The sequence below is a fragment of the Triturus cristatus genome, chromosome 4_1 (assembly GCF_964204655.1).
Source record: "Triturus cristatus chromosome 4_1, aTriCri1.1, whole genome shotgun sequence".
NCBI lineage: Eukaryota > Metazoa > Chordata > Amphibia > Caudata > Salamandridae > Triturus > Triturus cristatus.
Genome location: NC_140585.1, coordinates 11815855 through 11833668, shown reverse-complemented (window position 1 = coordinate 11833668; position 17814 = coordinate 11815855). Strand labels below are relative to the sequence as shown.

At 46.1% G+C, this 17814-nt stretch overlaps 1 protein-coding gene across 1 annotated transcript in view; it reads left to right on the top strand.

Moving 5' to 3' along the window:
- The window catches only part of LOC146839299 (uncharacterized), a 126035-nt gene extending 112605 nt beyond the window's left edge, over nt 1–13430 (top strand). Inside the window, exon 3 of the mRNA XM_085651318.1 lies at nt 11029–13430. Coding sequence (XP_085507444.1) covers nt 11029–12188 — 1160 coding nt within the window. The 3' untranslated portion in view covers nt 12189–13430. The remainder of the gene's footprint in view (nt 1–11028) is intronic.
- The last annotated feature ends 4384 nt before the right edge of the window (nt 13431–17814 follow it).

Genomic DNA, 17814 nt, shown 5'->3' with positions numbered 1-17814 from the left:
TCCATTTTCTTCTCTCATTTCTCACCCTGCCTTCCTCTCTCTTCCACCTGCCCTTCCTTTTTACCTTTCTCCACCATCTCTTCTTTCTCTGGTCTTTCTCCACTCCTTCTACTCCTTTTCTTCTTATTTCACCCCTTCAGTTCCCCGCTTCTTGTCTTTTGCTACCCACCTCTCACCTGATCATTTCCTCTACCCTCAAATCCTGCTTGCCCTCTTACCCCTCCATTATAACTCTCCCCAGGCTCCATTCTCTCTTGCCCCCATCGCTCTTTTCTATACCTCCCCACCTTCCATCTCTTCCCCTTGTTTTCCATTCCTTAGTTCTCATTTTTCTGTTTTAACCTCTGTCCTCCGCTAACTTTCCCCTCCTCTTTCATTCTTTCTTCACTTCTCCTTCTCATACAATTCTTTCACCTTTGCCTCTCCACCAACCCTTTCTCTTGAAAAATTGATTTTACGTCTCAGACATAGAAAATGTGAATAATTGTGGAAAGAATAAATTACGACAAACATAGCCCTGATCTTGCAGTATTTCTTTACTGGCCACACTACATGACAATTGGACTTCTCCGAGTGCTTCGGTATTTCTCTGCTCATTAGGCTGCTGAAATAGGGTCTCTCCAATTCTGGCTATCCCACACTAGGTGGCAGGGGGTATATACCAGAAAAGCATCAACATTACGTATGTTATTTGCGCAGCTATTTCCCTAGATTAGTGAATGGCTTGGAATGAGCGAAAGTTGGGGAACTGCCATTAGTATCTTCAACACGTAGCTTCCCTTTGTCTCAGTGTCTGGGGGCATATACAAAGACCAGCTGCATTCTACAGTTAGTCATGGGACCCAGGAACCAAATGGTGAGGACAAGAAAAGTACCATTTTCCAAAAGAATTCTTTAGAAAACAAACTCATCCTGTTTACCCACTCCCAATTAAAAATGATCACCTATTAAATCTAATAGGTCATCCCAATGTTCTCCTATGGCAGAGGTAGACCTCACAGTAGTGAAAAACAAATTTAGAACTTTTTCATTAGTAGGACATATAAAATTAAAAATACATTCCCAGCCTTTTAATTACAATGTATCCTGCCCTGTGGGCTACCTACGGCGTACCTGAGGGGTGACATATATGCAATAAAAGGGGCTTTTAAGGCTTGGATTGGGGGTTATATTGCCAAGTCAAATCAGCAGTTTAAAACTGCACTCAGGCTGCAGTGGCACACCTGGGGCATGTCATAAGGGGCTACTTATGTGGGTGGCACAAGTAGTGCTGTGGGCCCACTAGTATTGATCCAGCGGGTGTGTCAGATTGGACAAGGGCCATATACATTTACCCAATTTTGCATCACTTTCCCCGGTACCCGCTGGGGGTCAAGTATTATAATTCACTCAGATGTCGATTAGTTATTTTCCTGTAGTCTTAAGATTTTCAAAACAAAATATAACTAATCTTTCACGGATCAACACTCTTTCCTCTGGTCGATGGACCATTAGTTTAGTTAGTTGATGGTGATATTAACAGTTATGTAACTAATTCATATATCTTAGTGAAATAATCACAGACTCTGGGTAAGATTCACAAGTTTATCTAGATTTTAGACATAAAGGTGAACGCTCTTTCAATACAAATTCACATCATTTTCACATGGGGGAGTGTTACATATATTAAAATGTAATTCTGTGTATATTCATAAATCATTTAGCAGATACAGCCAATGACACAAACTCATTCAACAAATCAATGCAAAAGGAGTGGATAGATGAAGAAACAAAAAGAGTTCAGAGGCAAAAATACATTTACACAGAAATATGCAAAATATGAGTCAGAATAATATTTACCTATTTGAAATATACTGAAAACCACCCTTCTGGCCAAAGGCATGGTGGGGGTCCCCTGAGTTAGAATCAGGAGACACAGACTATAGGACAGGATCAGGACAGGACAGATACTTACCAGACGTCTCTACAAACCCGACGCGCCTCTCTTACACTCTCTCCCTCCTCGATGTTCTTCTGGAATCTTCGAATCTAATCAGGCTGTCATTCGGATCTGAATCTACCCAGACTGCTCTCTCCTCTCATTTTCTTGCTCTTGCCCGACCCAGATTCTCTCTCTCGACCCAGCAGCAGCAAGCTTAACTTGGCTTCTCTTGGCAAATATTCTCATCCCTACAACATTCTAAAGTCACTCTAGTTATAGTCTTCATTTCTACATGTCCCACCCTCAATAGTTGCAAATATTACTAAAATACGGAATATTATTGGACAGGGCTAGGGGAGTTTTCATCACACTATGCTGATACATTTATTTTTATTAAGGTACCATTGTTTCGCAAACACTTCCCCTTTAGCTCATTCATGCTTCCTTTCACATTCATATATTTTTTCAACTTAGAATAACAATTTTAATGCAGGCTCCATAGATGAGGCATGTACGTCTTCACTTTCCCATGTCTTCTGCCCTTGATATTTGGCAGCAGTTCACTTTTCCGGTCATTGGGTCATATTTTGAGTCTACTGAGCATGCAAAACTCTTCGTCATTCGACTCCATTTTCTCTCCCGGGTCATATACGAAACCGGCCCAAATGCACACTGTTGATAAAAGAATCATAAACAAATGTTATTTTCTCAAATATATAATTCTCACTGTTCACCACCCACTTTTACTCTAATCCATGTTATTTTTATTAGCGTAAGCGGCTTTCTTTTTAGTTCAGGCAAGCAAATGCCAGGTAGGCGGTTCCGCAAGACCACATGTTAGTCCTTCTTGCGCATGCGCAAAGATTTCCCTCCAAAAGCGAGTAAGTCACGTTATCTCTACGAAATTCTAGCTTGCACATGCGCAAAGCGTTTTTACAAATTAAAGCGGTTTTAGTCGCGTTGCGCTTTATTCCACATTAATTAAGCATGCGTAAAGCTTTCTTCCTGTGTGTCGGTGTTTGGTTTATATTAGTTTCGTCTCATTTACAACTTTTAACGGTTAGTAAAAGTTAATGAAGGATTTGTTCCGAGCAAGTTGCGTTTTCTTGAATCCTTGCTCCATCAGTATCACCTAAATTACAGGCCATGGGTGTATGGTATACCACTCTACGAGGGACGTATAAGTAAACTAAATATACCATTCAGGTGTAAGCCAATATTACCATGCATAGGGGAGACAGCATAAGCACTTTAGCACTGGTTAGCAATGGTGAACTGATCAGAGTCCTAAGGCCAACAAAAACAAATTCAGCAAAAATGGAGGGGTGAAGACACCGGTTTGGGGATGAACTTGCAGAGAGGGCCAAGTCCAACAAATTCAATAGCTGTTTTCTTCAAGTGCAACTAACAAGCTTATTCTTGCAGTAGTAGCATTGATCCTTCATGAGTGACTTCCAAGGTATATCATCGGTAAGGACGTAAACGTTAGAGAGATGAGTTAAAGGCCGGCGTGGAATGTTGAGTTCTGACTAGGCCTTGGCGGTAAATTCCGTTCCGCTCGCGGAATTTGCGGAATTTGGGTATGACTTACATACAGTGTAATCAAGACGTGTTCAACTACTCTCCGTGTGTGGCTTGGTTATTGGCGAGTACCTGGGTTGGAAGGATGCTATAACCGGTGACAAGATAGGGGATACGAAGCCCGTACACTGAAAGCGCTCTTCCAGAGAGTTGGCCGTGGTCCACCACACTGCTTGTGCGTGCCACATGTGCCTCCGTTGAAGTGCAGAATCGATGCTGGCACTGGTGGAGTCTCAGCGCAATGCCAGCCTGCATAAAATGCTTAAAGATAAAGACAGCGACACTGAAAGTCTACATGTCTCTGTACAGGAACTGAATGAAACAGCTTCTAATAGAATATATGGCGCCATTACGCAAATTAATACCATTACGCTATGCGGAGTAAGAAAACTAAAGGTGGACAAGGAAAGCACACAGCAATAGTTCAGTACACATTACACTGAAATTCATGTGCTATGAAGCGAAGATTAACCTTGTGTTTATGAAGAAATATTTAAGCACAAAGTCGACTAATGTTTTCTGCTTTCATGCACTTGTAGTGTACAAATATTTATCTCCTTACCAAAATCATTATCAAATCATCGTCTCACAACATGCTGGAGAGCTGCCCCAGAAAGAGGGTTGGGGTTGGGTTTGTGGAGTTTCCCCAGACGAAGCGGCCCACCACCAAGGCTGCTGCGTAAGGGGCCCAGAACAACTCCTTAGACAGCCATAACATACACCGCTCCGATGGAGAGCCAGGGCGAGATCCAAGCTCCAAACGTCATTGAGGCTGACCCCGAAGCCAGCACATCACGAGGCGCTAGAGAAGCTCTGTCTGATCAAGTTCCACCGGAAGCGCCTGAGAGACCACTACTGTCCTCCAATGTATGCACGGCTGCTGCATTCTTAAAACCCCCAACTGCGTTTGATACTGCCAAAAAACTGAATATTGGGGATAGATGGATTGATAGAGACTTTTGAAGAGTTCATAGATGCAATAGATGAAAAAGAGTATAAAGTATCTTGAGAAGCATGGCAGGCGAAGAAGCAAAAGAAGCCATGAAAAAGAATTTACAAGAAGGTGAAAAGACATATGATCAAATCAAAAAGGCCTTTAACGTCAAGTTTAAGCCAGTGGCAAATGTGCATTATAAAAGATACATATTCAGCCAAGAATGCCAGAGACCAGGTAAGACCATTGATGAGTTTGTTGAAAGACTGGATGTTTTGGTAAAGCACTGTAAATTCAATTCATTTAAGATGAGGAGGCTACCCTCCTCGGAGTAATCAATGGATGTCTGTCGTATGCATTTCAAGGACGAATGCTGATGGAAACTGAGCTTGTATCAAGTCCTCAAGGCTGCTTGTGCTGACAAGCGTGCTTATCGCCAAGTGACTGACCTGGAGGCCGTAGGCGCCCAAAGTGCATCGGTCATGAGCACGAAAAGTAAGCCAGGGTACAAGGCCGAGGGACACAATGTCCTGTCTCCACAGAAAAAGAAAACGTGTTACAGATCTGGACTGTCATTAAAGGTAAATGTCCCACCATTGGACAGATATGCATACACTGTGGTAATGCGAATCATTTTGTGACGAACTTGCAATCTGAAGAGTAAAATAAGTGCGTCACAGCATGAAGACAAAATGGCCGACCAAACACTACCTCACTGACTGACGTTCGACGTACTCCCACAAGGCTAAGCGGTCACACCAATTGAGGCAAATCGACACCAAATGAAGTTGATCATCATCTAAATCGACAAAGAATTCCTCTGAATCTGTTTCCAATGAAAGGGACAATGACAATTGTGCAATATCGATGTTTACTTTAAAAAGGCATGCACATATGGGGCTAGTCGAATGAGAGGAAAAATCCAAAGTGAAGACAATTCAACATGAAGACAGCTGTGCGTCGATAAATATTATGCCTCAGGAGAAGTATCACGAATAATCTCTGTTACCACAAGTTACGAAATCAAAGACTACAGTATACTCATGGGCTGCCTCAACTTCCTTCAAAAGTCAAATAAAAAGTTTGCAGCCACGATGAAACATAAGAAAACTGTGGGGAATGCGCCTATTCATGTACTTCAAGGAACAGCTTCAAGTGTTTGTTTGCTGAGTTTCCACAGTGCTGCTGATATGGGACTGATATCAGTGAACCACACTATGAATGCTCTTCATGAAATTGTAAGTCAATTTCCTTCATTATTTCATGGGTCGGGAAAACTCCAAACAATGAACGTACACATAAATTAGACTTTTCATCAAGGACACAGACACAGACGAGTCGTGTTTCACTTGCAAGAAGATGTTGAAAAGGAACTTAATTTGTTACCTAAACATGATATTATTGAATGCTCCATTGGTCCGGCACCATGGCTTTCTCCCATTGTAACAGTGCCTAAAAGAGACAGTGAAGGACCTGTACGCATAAGTGTTGACATGAGTCAGGCCATCAAGGAAACTGAGCGAGAGAAACATCACAGTCCGCACATTGCTGATATGATTACTCAATTTAATGGTGCAAAGTTCTTCTCTTGACTCGACTTAAATAAAGGATCTCACCAATTGAAACTTGAAGAAAAATCCAGATACATTGCAACCTTTTCGACGCATATTGAGTTTTGGTATATCCTCTACAGCATCACAGAACGCACCCGAACGAGGCCTTCCCACTGGGCCAAATGTAAGAAGAGCTTTACTCAGAAGGCCTCTCTACTGCATCACCAAAGATTACACACAGGAGAGAAGCCTCATCAGTGCACTGGGTGTGAGAAGAGCTTTACTCGAAAGGCACATCTTCTACGGCTCCGAAGTTTACACTCCAGTGAGAGGCCTCATTGCTGCACTGAGTGAGAGAAGAGCTTTACTCGAAAGACACATCTTCAGCACCAAATAATACACACTAAACTGAACCCTATCACTGCACAGTTTATGCCAGGAACTTCACTCAAAACTGATGTTTCTACAACACCAATTAATACAAACAAGATAGATCCATTTTCACTGTAACAATCTTTTGTCCTACTTACCCCAAAGTAAGTTTTACTGGAATGTTTTAACTTAGCGAGGGCTTATAGTCAAAAATGCCTAATGGCCAGTGTTCTCTGTAGGGTGCGTGCATTTAGTGTAATAACCCTGTGTTAGAACCGGGAATCTCTGGTTGGCACAGGTATGCACTTGTGACAAGCAGGGACTCTCAATTCTAAGTCAGAGTAAGGGGATCACCCTTTCAAATAACCCCTGCTCACCCTTCAGGTAGTGTGGCGCAAGCAGTCAAGACTATTCTCAGGGCGTCATAGGTTAAGCATTTGTGAACACATACAGTAATGCAATGACACACCACAAATGGACACCAGTCAAGGTTATATCAAAAATAGGTTTCTTTATATAAGGCTTAGCACAAGACCAGGATAACGATTAAAATGACCACAGTATTATTTTAAAGGTCAATGTTCTTGTAAAAAGGCTTAAAATGCAAAAATAGGCTTCTTTTACTCAATTCTGCTTCTTTTCAGGCTTTGTACGGTTCGTACCTGGGTGTACGACTCGTCCGCATTAAAAACAAGGAAAGTACGAGTCAAACAATCGGTGCGGACTCCGGGGTCCGTGACATGCACACTGCGGTGCGAACAGAACATAGTACCTTTAGTTCTTGGGGTCCGCGACGGACAGTGCGGGACAAGTTGATGGGTCCGGGTCGTAGTTCGGCAGCGTATTCTGGTCTGGTCCGGGACGCGGCGTTGGTACGGGACCTTCAGGGATACGAACGGATGGCCCGTATCAGCTTGCAGAGTCCGTGGCGTCGGCGTTCGGGCCGTACCTTACCTTCGGTGCGGATTTGGCGGCGACACTTCTCTGAATGCCGACAAATGAGAATTTCACAAGAAAAGCTTGAAATTCGTTGTCTACTGCAAATCCCACACAAGGCATTTCTATGATACGATTATTTCTTGGAACGGTCAATTACTGTTCTAGAGACATACAAGACTTTGCTACGGTCATGGCACCATTGCGAGAACTAACCAAAAAGAATGTGTCTTTTCATTGGTCACGTGAGTGTGAGAAGAGCGTCCAAAAAAATAAAGCAAGCCATTGAGAGCGCCATTGAAATGCCCGACTTTGATCCCAAACTTCATACAGAGGTTGTAGTTGATGCTAGCCCTGTAGGGTTAGGTGCATTCCTTGCACAGCACGACGGACCGACAAATTCCCCGAGACATATCGTGGTACATGGCAATAAGAGCCTGTAACAAACTGATAGTGCATACTCGCACCCTGAGAAAGAAAGTTTGGCACTGGTTTGGGCTTGTGAATAATTTCCATGTATTTGTGTATGGAAAGCCCTTCACATTAGTGGCTGATCACCAAGCATTGTTGATGGTATTTGGCAATCCCACAGCAAAAATGCCTCCTAGAATTGAGCGTTGGGGTTTGAGGTCACAAGAATTACAACTAAACGATTCTTCATCGTCCAGGGAAAGATCAGAAACTGGCGGATTATGCCCTGGTACCCCGTCTAAGACAGTGGAGGATTACATCAAATTTATTGTGAAACCGAGCACACCAACTGCCATGTCTTTAGAGCAAATTGTCACTGCCACGAGCCAAGGTAGGGGCATGTCAAGATTAAAAGTTGTGGAACCAGTATTCTAGACCTCTCACTAATGACAGCGAGTATATGAAGTTCAGAAATGTAAGAGATGAACTTTCAGTAACGCAGGAAGGCCTCATTCTGCAAGGTACACGGATTGCTATTCACCAAAGTCTCTGACAACAAGTAGTCGAATTTGCCCAGGAAGGAGATTGAGGAATAGTTGCCACTAAGAGAGCTCTCCGTGATCAAGGCTGGTTTCCGTATCTTGACGAAAGGGTCAAAAAAGAATTGAAAACTTGTCTCATATGCAACTGTCTTTCATCTCAAGTTAGTCGGCAACCTTTGATTATGTCAGAATTGCCCCATCATGCTTGGGAGAGAATTGCTATTGATTCTTTTATGGCCCTCTAGGGAATGGACATCATCTTCTAGTTATTGTTGATCAATACTCCCATTTTCCATTGGTAGAAGACCCTTCACCCACTACACATGAGCAGAGTTATTCAAAACATAGATGGCATCTTTGCGACATGACTTGTACCTGCAAGCTTAAAATCTGACAACGACCCGCCTTTTAATATTCGAGGATTCAAAAACGTTCTAAATCACCTCAATATAAAGCATTAAAAAAGCAGTCCCCTTTGACCCCAGGCCAATGGTCTGGTAGAACGCCTCATGGGTGCTCTAAAGAAAGCTGTTCAGCATTCTGCATTGGGGAAGCTCGACCTCGAAGGTGTTTTGAACACTATTCTTTCAGGTTACCGTTTGACCCCCTCACTCAACCACAGAGGAAACCCCTGCAACTATCATGTTTGGAAGAGCCATGACAAGCAAGCTTTCCCAATGGAAGGGGCTGGGTGTGACCGGGGATACATCTGCATTCATCTGCATGCCGATAGTCTTCTTGGGCTGGGAGAGAGGTGATTCACACTTTCATTTGAATAGGTTGTATCCTGCCCTCACTCAAAGGGCTGATTTACCCTCTACTGATCGTCTGGAGCCAGGAATGGGTTGCACACTTCTGAGGGTTCCTTTGAAGTCACCCGTTCATCAAAGACATTTTTGAGTATATGTACTGCACCTCTGATCCCATGTTGTTAGACGCTGCTTGGGACTTGTAGCCAGAAACTGTTGGCTCTACAAACTGCTTATTGCTATGACGACTGCTGTGCTGCCAGGAGCAACCACCATTTTGACTAACTGCCTTGTTGTATTGACCTGCTGCTGCTGGGCTTCAGGAGGATCTGCCAATTTGCAACCTAACTGTATGTGCTGTCTGCTGCCTGCCACCTCCTTTTGTGCCCCGAAGTGCTCTCCAAGGGCTTGTTTGCTTGCCCCCTGTTCTCTCGAGATCTCAGGGCCATCAAAGACCTTGTTGCCTCTTTTCTCCAAGATTTCTGCTGGGTGAGCCCATTTTTACAAGGGCTAGCATGCCGCCAGTGCTCCCTTCTGCACCAAGGTAACATTTTGTGCATTACAGGACAGTGCACCATGGACCTACAGTGCAGCGCTCTGACCAGGGGATTGCCTTTGTGCATTCTAGGGAAGTGCCCCATGTTTTACAAACCAGCATGTGGTGAGCGTTTGTTTCTCCAGCGAGAACAGCGTTGTTTCGCCTGGAGGCGTTACCAGAGAAACAAACACGTCCTTGAGCCAGCGTGCTCACTGCAGCTGAATTGTATTGTGAACCTCACCCTCGGAGTCTGGCAAGATATCGCCACCGTCAGATGCCACCAAAAACAAACTAGTGTGGCCCCTCCGGTCGTGAGACCCGAGGAGCAGCCCCATGAAGACTTGTACTGCTCTGAGGTGGTACAGTGCAGCGTCTAAGGCTGCAGAGCTACAGGAGCTGCACAAAGACTTCACAGTAGGCCTTTCGACGACCCGTTGTTCCGTAACAAGCTGCGGCCCAGCATTCTGAGGCTCATTCCAGCCAGCCTCGCCCTCTGGTTTTAACTCGTATACTGCACGATGACCTGAGGACAGTAATCCTGAACCCACAAAGGTACTGTGAGGCGGGTTGTGTCCAGAGGAGTGGTAAAGCCGCCCTGCTCTCCTTCACGGGTGGCTTGGTTTCCCTTGGGCAAACAGACGCGATCTAAGCGGCCCCGGAGGGCTCCAAACCCGCAAGAGCGTGAGGGGCATTTCTTGTTCTGCATTGTCTCTGCTCTGGAGATGACCTCAAGAATGGCGCAGGGTCGTCCATAGAGGAGAACTGCTGGAAGACTCAAGCTCAATTACTGTTTAGCGTTTAATAGGTGCTCCTGCGCTCTACGTTTGGTTTCTAAATGCAATCACTTCAACCACGTTCACTACAGTTACCGTATGAAGTGTAATAGGAGCGCAGGTGCGCTGTGACCTACGTTTTCATAGTAATTTATGTGTTTTTCTCTGACAAACCTGCATTATTTGCACTAACGGTGTGATTTAAGTCATTTTGGTCTTGTTTGTTGTACAATATAGAATTTATTTTTACATAATCCTGCTTGGAGTCCCTTTTGTAGTGTACTCATTGTGTTTCTGCGCGAGTGTGTTGCACAAATGCTCTGCACATTGCCTCTTTAAACAAGCCTGACTGCTCTGCGCAAAGCTACCAGAGGTGAGCGCAGGTTATCTCGGGTGTGTATCCGATTTACCTTGACTAGAGTGGTGGATTCTGCCTGGCTTAGGTGTCTACCCTAGCCAACCAGAAGCCCCATGTCCAACAGTGGTTCTTGTGAATCACTTGATTTCCCAGCATGCTCCTGCTGCAGAACTAAGTCACCGCACTTTGTGTAGGAGGACTAGCCACCATTTGTGTCTCAAAGGGAAGTGTGACTCTTCTTCTTAGAACATACATTTTTTTCCCTGAATTGTAACTGTCCACCTCTCCATATTATAAAAATGCAGCTTTTTCAAGAAATACTTTCCATGTGTAATTTTCAATGTTTTTTCTATTTTGCAGCACAACAATCACATCTAGAAAATATGAATGGGATAGAGAGCCATAAAGGTTCCGGCGGCAAGATGAATTTTACTCAAAATATCTACTCAAGAAAACGGCGCAGAATGCACATGAGGGAGAGACGCTTTGCTTGTAATGTGTGTGACAAAGGATTTATCAATGAGACACTTCTTGTGAGGCACAAAAAAGTACACACCAGCCTCAGGCCATATCCCTGCGGAACGTGTAAAAAGTGTTTCACTCAAAAGGCAACTTTTTTACAGCATCAAAGAACACACACAGGAGAGAGGCCTTATCACTGCACAGTGTGTTCAAAGCACTTTGCTCATAAGAAAGGCCTTGTAAGACATCAAAGCGTACACACAGGAGAGAGGCCTTATCACTGCACAGTGTGTTCCAAGCGCTTTGCTCATAAGAAAGGCCTTGTAAGACATCAAAGCGTACACACAGGAGAGCGGCCTCATCACTGCACTGTGTGTTCCAAAACCTTTTCTCAGAAGGCAAACCTTGTACAGCATCAAAGAACACACACAGGAGAGCGGCCTCATCATTGCACTGTGTGCGAGAAGAGCTTCAGTCAAAAGGCAAATCTACTACGGCACCAAAGAAAACACACAGGAGAGCGGCCTTATCACTGTACTGTGTGTGCAAAGAGCTTCACTCAAAAGAAAATTCTTCAGGACCATCAACGCATACACACAGGAGAAAAGCCTTTTCACTGCACCATGTGTGTGAAGAGCTTCAGTCAAAAGGCAAATCTACTACAGCACCAAAGAAAACACACAGGGGAGAAACCTTATTGTTGCACTGTGTGTTCAAAGCGCTTTTGTCGAAAGGGAGGCCTTGTACAGCATCAAAGCGTACACACAGGAGAGAGGCCTTATCATTGCGCAGTGTGTTCCAAAACCTTTTCTCTGAAGGCAAACCTTGTACTGCATCAGAGAACTCACACAGGAGAGCGGCCTTATCTCTGTACTGTGTGTGAGAAGAGCTTTACTGGTAAGGCCAGTTTTGGACAACATCTAAGAAACGCACACAAGAGAAGCCTTACTGTTGCTCTTGGAGTGAAACGAGCTTTAGTCAAAAGAAACCTCAGGTCAGGTCTTCTACAGCATCACAGAACGCACCCGAACGAGGACTTCCCACTGGGCCAAATGTAAGAAGAGCGTTACTCGGAAGGCCTCTCTACTGCATCACCAAAGATTACACACAGGAGAGAAGCCTCATCAGTGCACTGGGTGTGAGAAGAGCTTTACTCGAAAGGCACATCTTCTACGGCTCCGAAGTTTACACTCCAGTGAGAGGCCTCATTGCTGCACTGAGTGAGAGAAGAGCTTTACTCGAAAGACACATCTTCAGCACCAAATAATACACACTAAACTGAACCCTATCACTGCACAGTTTATGCCAGGAACTTCACTCAAAACTGATGTTTCTACAACACCAATTAATACAAACAAGATAGATCCATTTTCACTGTAACAATCTTTTGTCCTACTTACCCCAAAGTAAGTTTTACTGGAATGTTGTAACTTAGCGAGGGCTTATAGTCAAAAATGCCTAATGGCCAGTGTTCTCTGTAGGGTGCGTGCATTTAGTGTAATAACCCTGTGTTAGAACCGGGAATCTCTGGTTGGCACAGGTATGCACTTGTGACAAGCAGGGACTCTCAATTCTAAGTCGGGATAAGGGGATCACCCTTTTAAATAACCCCTGCTCACCCTTCAGGTAGTGTGGCGCAAGCAGTCAAGACTATTCTCAGGGCGTCATAGATTAAGCATTTGTGAACACATACAGTAATGCAATGACACACCACAAATGGACACCAGTCAAGGTTATATCAAAAATAGGTTTCTTTATATAAGGCTTAGCACAAGACCAGGATAACGATTAAAATGACCACAGTATTATTTTAAAGGTCAATGTTCTTGTAAAAAGGCTTAAAATGCAAAAATAGGCTTCTTTTACTCAATTCTTTTCAGGCTTTGTACGGTTCGTACCTGGGTGTACGACTCGTCCGCATTAAAAACAAGGAAAGTACGAGTCAAACAATCGGTGCGGACTCCGGGGTCCGTGACATGCACACTGCGGTGCGAACAGAACATAGTACCTTTAGTTCGTGGGGTCCGCGACGGACAGTGCGGGACAAGTTGATGGGTCCGGGTCGTAGTTCGGCAGCGTATTCTGGTCTGGTCCGGACGCGGCGTCGGGACGCGGCGTTGGTACGGGACCTTCTGGGATACGTACGGATAGCCCGTATCAGCTTGCAGAGTCCGTGGCGTCGGCGTTCGGGCCGTACCTTACCTTCGGTGCGGATTTGGCGCCGACACTTCTCGGCGCCGTACAGCGTACGGGGAGGATCAGCGTACTGCGGCTTCTCGGCTCTGAGTACGGCACGGTGCAGTACGTTAGCAGCGTACGGACCGTACCTACTGTTCGATGGAACTTGGATCCGGCGTACAGGGTTCGGCAGCCAGTGATGTACGTCTCGAATCGGCGGGGAAGGTTAGGTGCGATGCTGCCGGGAGGGATACGGCGCGTACTAACGCTTTTGGATCAGCGTAGACGCACGGTGCCGGGCGGCAAAGACACGGCTTCGCGGCGGATGGGGTACGAGGCGTACTGGGGCCAAATCCAGCGGGAAACAAGCACAAATCGTCCAGGCAACTCAATTTTGGAAGGCAGATGAGTCCAAAGGCCCTGGGACTCAGTTCAGGGGGCAAGCTCTTCTTCCAAGCCCTTGGAGATAGTTGAAAAACAAAGTGCAAAGTCTCTTTCAGTCTTTTCCTCTCCTTTCTCAGCAAGGCACCAACTGCAGGCCAATCCCCCAGGTCAGGGAAAGTTACTCCTCCTTCAGCTTCTTCCAGGTCCTTCTAGTCGGGCAGAGTTCCTTTGTGGTTCAATCAGGATCTGATTTCTTAGGAGCAGGGCTCCTACATTTATACCAAGTTTCTTTTGTCTTTACAGGCCAGGGGGGCCTTTGCCTAATCCCAGCCCAGTTCTATTCAGTCAGGAGCACTTTGTTGTTGGGACTCTGGCTTCTTCTTTCAGCACGCAGGGCAGAGACATCAGACTGAAATGGTTAGGCACGCAAAGGCTAACTTTCTAAAAGTAGCATTTGCAAACCCAGGATATTAAAATAACCTTTACTAAAAGATGTATTTTATTATTCTGAGTTCAGGCATACTAAACACAAATTTCTACCATGCTTCCTGAGCCTGCTATGATTATAGAGTGTTATAATCTAGCAGCCCATTCTGGCCTATGGAGAGCAGGTAGCCTTACAATAGTGAAAAACGAAAATGGCTGTAATTCACTATTAGGACATGCCACACACTTCAGGGCATGTCCTACCTTATCCTTACAATGCACCCTGCCCTAGGGCCTACCATAGGGGTGACTAATATGAAGGTAAGGGAAGGTTTAGGGACTGGCGAGCGGGGACACTTGCCCAGTCGGCATGACTGTACCAGACTGTATGCAGGTTCTGCAATGGCAGACCTTAGACACATTTTACCAGGCTGCTTCTGTGGGTGGCACAACCAGTGCTGCAAGCCCACTAGCAGCATTTGGATGTACAAGCCCTGGACACCCCTGGTGCACTCTACTAGGGACTGACAGTAAACCAAATAAGCCAAACATGGAAGTCAATTCACATAATAAATTTTACCATCGGGAGCACTTGCACTGTGGCACTGGATGGCAGTGGCACAGGGCCCTGAGCAGCTAACACCAGCACAAAACACATTGAGGCACAGACAAAAAATGGAAGGGTGACCCACGCCAATGGTGCCAGGTCTAACACCCTGAGTGCGCACATTCCGTTGCGAAGCGCATACGCTTCACACATCACTGAGGCACCATTTGCAGCTTTTGCTTTTAAAAAGCGAGCAGTGTGGAAAACAATATCTCTTGCGTGAAGGAGCACAGAGAGCAGATCTTGGGCCTAGCAACATACCACCGTGAAAGAGGGGAGAACGAGCAGCGTGCCTCTTAACTGGCAGTGTATCGGGTTGCAAGTTGTGCAGCATGTGTTTTCTTCGCATGCCGTTTGCTGCACTAGTTTCTGAGAGAGGCTGCAGGGCTTTACAGGTAGCTGTGGCTCTCCGGTCATGATCCGTGCCTTGCAGATTAATTTATTTTAAAAGGCCATGCACTAATTAGCATTGTTCAGTATTTAAGGGCATGATGTATGGCATACTGATGTTTAAGTCCCAGCTAAAAGTGTTCTAAAGGCTCAGAGCATAATGGTATGCCTGTGCTAAAAGTATTTAGAGAAGTCATTTCTGACCCTGCCGTGAGCATGCTAAGGCATATGTGCCCCAGTGAGGCAGCATCATTAAGATGAGTCATTTTCCCGGCCTCGACCTGGGCTCCGTAATTGCAGCTCTGGTCACCTGTTAAGCGTGATTGCGGGCAGCCATACAAGAATGTAAGGAGATATGATCGGTAACAAATCACATCCTTGTGTTATTTCTTTATAAATGTGCTGAGTGTTTCTCACTGCTAGCTGAGTCTATTGTACCAACCGAGTATAGGATTCATTTACCACCTCGCTCACGCCGTTACGTGAGGGCACAGCTCAAAGCTCTCACACCGTCTTACAAAACACACACTAAAATATTACTTACAACTTTTAGCTACAGCTAGGGCTCTCAGCACAGCCCCCTATTCGCAGATGCCAAAGTCCTAACAACCACCTCCCTCCACACGAAGCCTGTAGACCCTCTGCAGCTTTGCAGTGCACAGAGGTACTCGCCTCGCGGAACGGACTTGCTTCCATCTTCAGCCCAGGTGCTGCTCGCTCTTTGTGGTACGTGATTACCGTTGGAGCTGCAGAAAGAAACGTGGGCTCTTTTCCCATCCCATACCTTTTACCACATATGTTTAAGAGTTAGTAGTTGAACTGTGTGTATTGCAGATGTATGTAGACATCTTTTCCTAAATAAATCCCGCTGTATCTTCATTCAATGGGTTGGATCAGCATTCTGTGCATTTAAGATCCCCTCCTATAGGGCGCACATTTATTTTTTGTCGCTCTGTAAGCTCTACAGCGCTCAGGCTTCGGGAGTGAAGAGTGCTGCCGCGACCAACTGGAAAGCAGTGAACCCACGAGCAGCCCCGTATCTATGAGTGCCGCCAGGTATAACTTGATTTACCTCTTGTCAGGAGTAAGTACCGTGTCCAGACGGATTTTTAAATTTCTTTTTTCATCCCAGTTCTTTTTTGCTTTCCTCATTCGAAGAATGCAAAATACAACAAGACTTAGGGCAGGATGCACTAGCATCAGGAATACCGATTTCCTAATTGTGATTCTCTCTGAGTCGCAATTTGGAAATCGGAATTCCTAATGTATGAAACTCTTTTGAGTTTCATTAGCGATTGCTAGCGAGTGACAAATAGACCTACCTCACGCATACTAGTGAGGTAGGTCGCAATTTGAGACCCATTAGGAATCACAACCATCACAGAGGTGGCAGCCTGCTGAGGTCAGCAGACCACCATGTCTATGATTGGTTTTTAATAAAGCAGCCTGTGTTCCTTAAAGGATAATGGGATGCATTTAAAAAGAAAGAAAATAAGCTTTTTCGTTTAATGTTTTAAGAGTAGACAGTGGGGTCCGTGGGACAACTGCCTACTCTTAAAAATATTTGATTTCTGTTCTCAAAGGACCCCTACCTATTTGCAAATGGGTTACCACCTACTTCAGGGAGTCAGTAAAATGTGACCTTAATTTGGTCGCAAAACATTCATACAGCCCATTCAGATTCCGTAATTGATGTCGTAAACACGCCCCTTTTAAATACCAAATCGCAAACGCTAATTGCGAGTAGGTAGCTCTAGGGGATTTAAACCCGCAATCTCTGCCGCTGCCACCATCTACCTTTGCATGCTGGGCTCCGGGCTGATGCTCACGCCCCTGCAGCCTCCGAGGCCACGGACGCCATACCCTGGTGGGACTCGCTGTCCCAGGGTACACCTTACCACAACCCCGTATTGGATGCAGCTGCCGCTGGGGGAGGCGTGGTGATCGCCCATAAAGCGCTGCCTCGACCCCCACGGCGCGGGACGCTCTAGGGGATTTTAACCCGCAATCTCTGCTGCTGCCACCGTCTACCTTTGCCTGCTAGGCTCCGGGCTGCTACTTACGCCCCTGCAGCCTCCGAGGCCACGGACGCCATACCCTGGTGGGACTCGCTGTCCCAGGGTACACTACACCACAACGCCCGCATTGGATGCAGCTGCCGCTGGGGGAGGTGTGGTGATCGCGCTATTAAGCGCTGCCTCGACCCCCACGGCACGGGACGCTCTAGGGGATTTTAACCCGCAGTCTCTGCTGCTGCCACCATCTACCTTTGCCTGCTGGGCTCCGGGCTGATGCTCACGCCCCTGCAGCCTCCGAGGCCACGGACGCCATACCCTGGTGGGACTCGCTGTCCCAGGGTACACCACACCACAACCCCGTATTGGATGCAGCTGCCGCTGGGGGAGGCGTGGTGATCGCCCATAAAGCGCTGCCTCGACCCCCACGGCGCGGGACGCTCTAGGGGATTTTAACCCGCAATCTCTGCTGCTGCCACCGTCTACCTTTGCCTGCTGGGCTCCGGGCTGCTGCTCACGCCCCTGCAGCCTCCGAGGCCACGGACGCCATACCCTGGTGGGACTCGCTGTCCCAGGGTACACCACACCACAACGCCCGCATTGGATGCAGCTGCTGCTGGGGGAGGCGTGCTGATCGCACTATAAAGTGCTGCCTCGACCTCCGCGGCGCGAGACGCGCCCGGG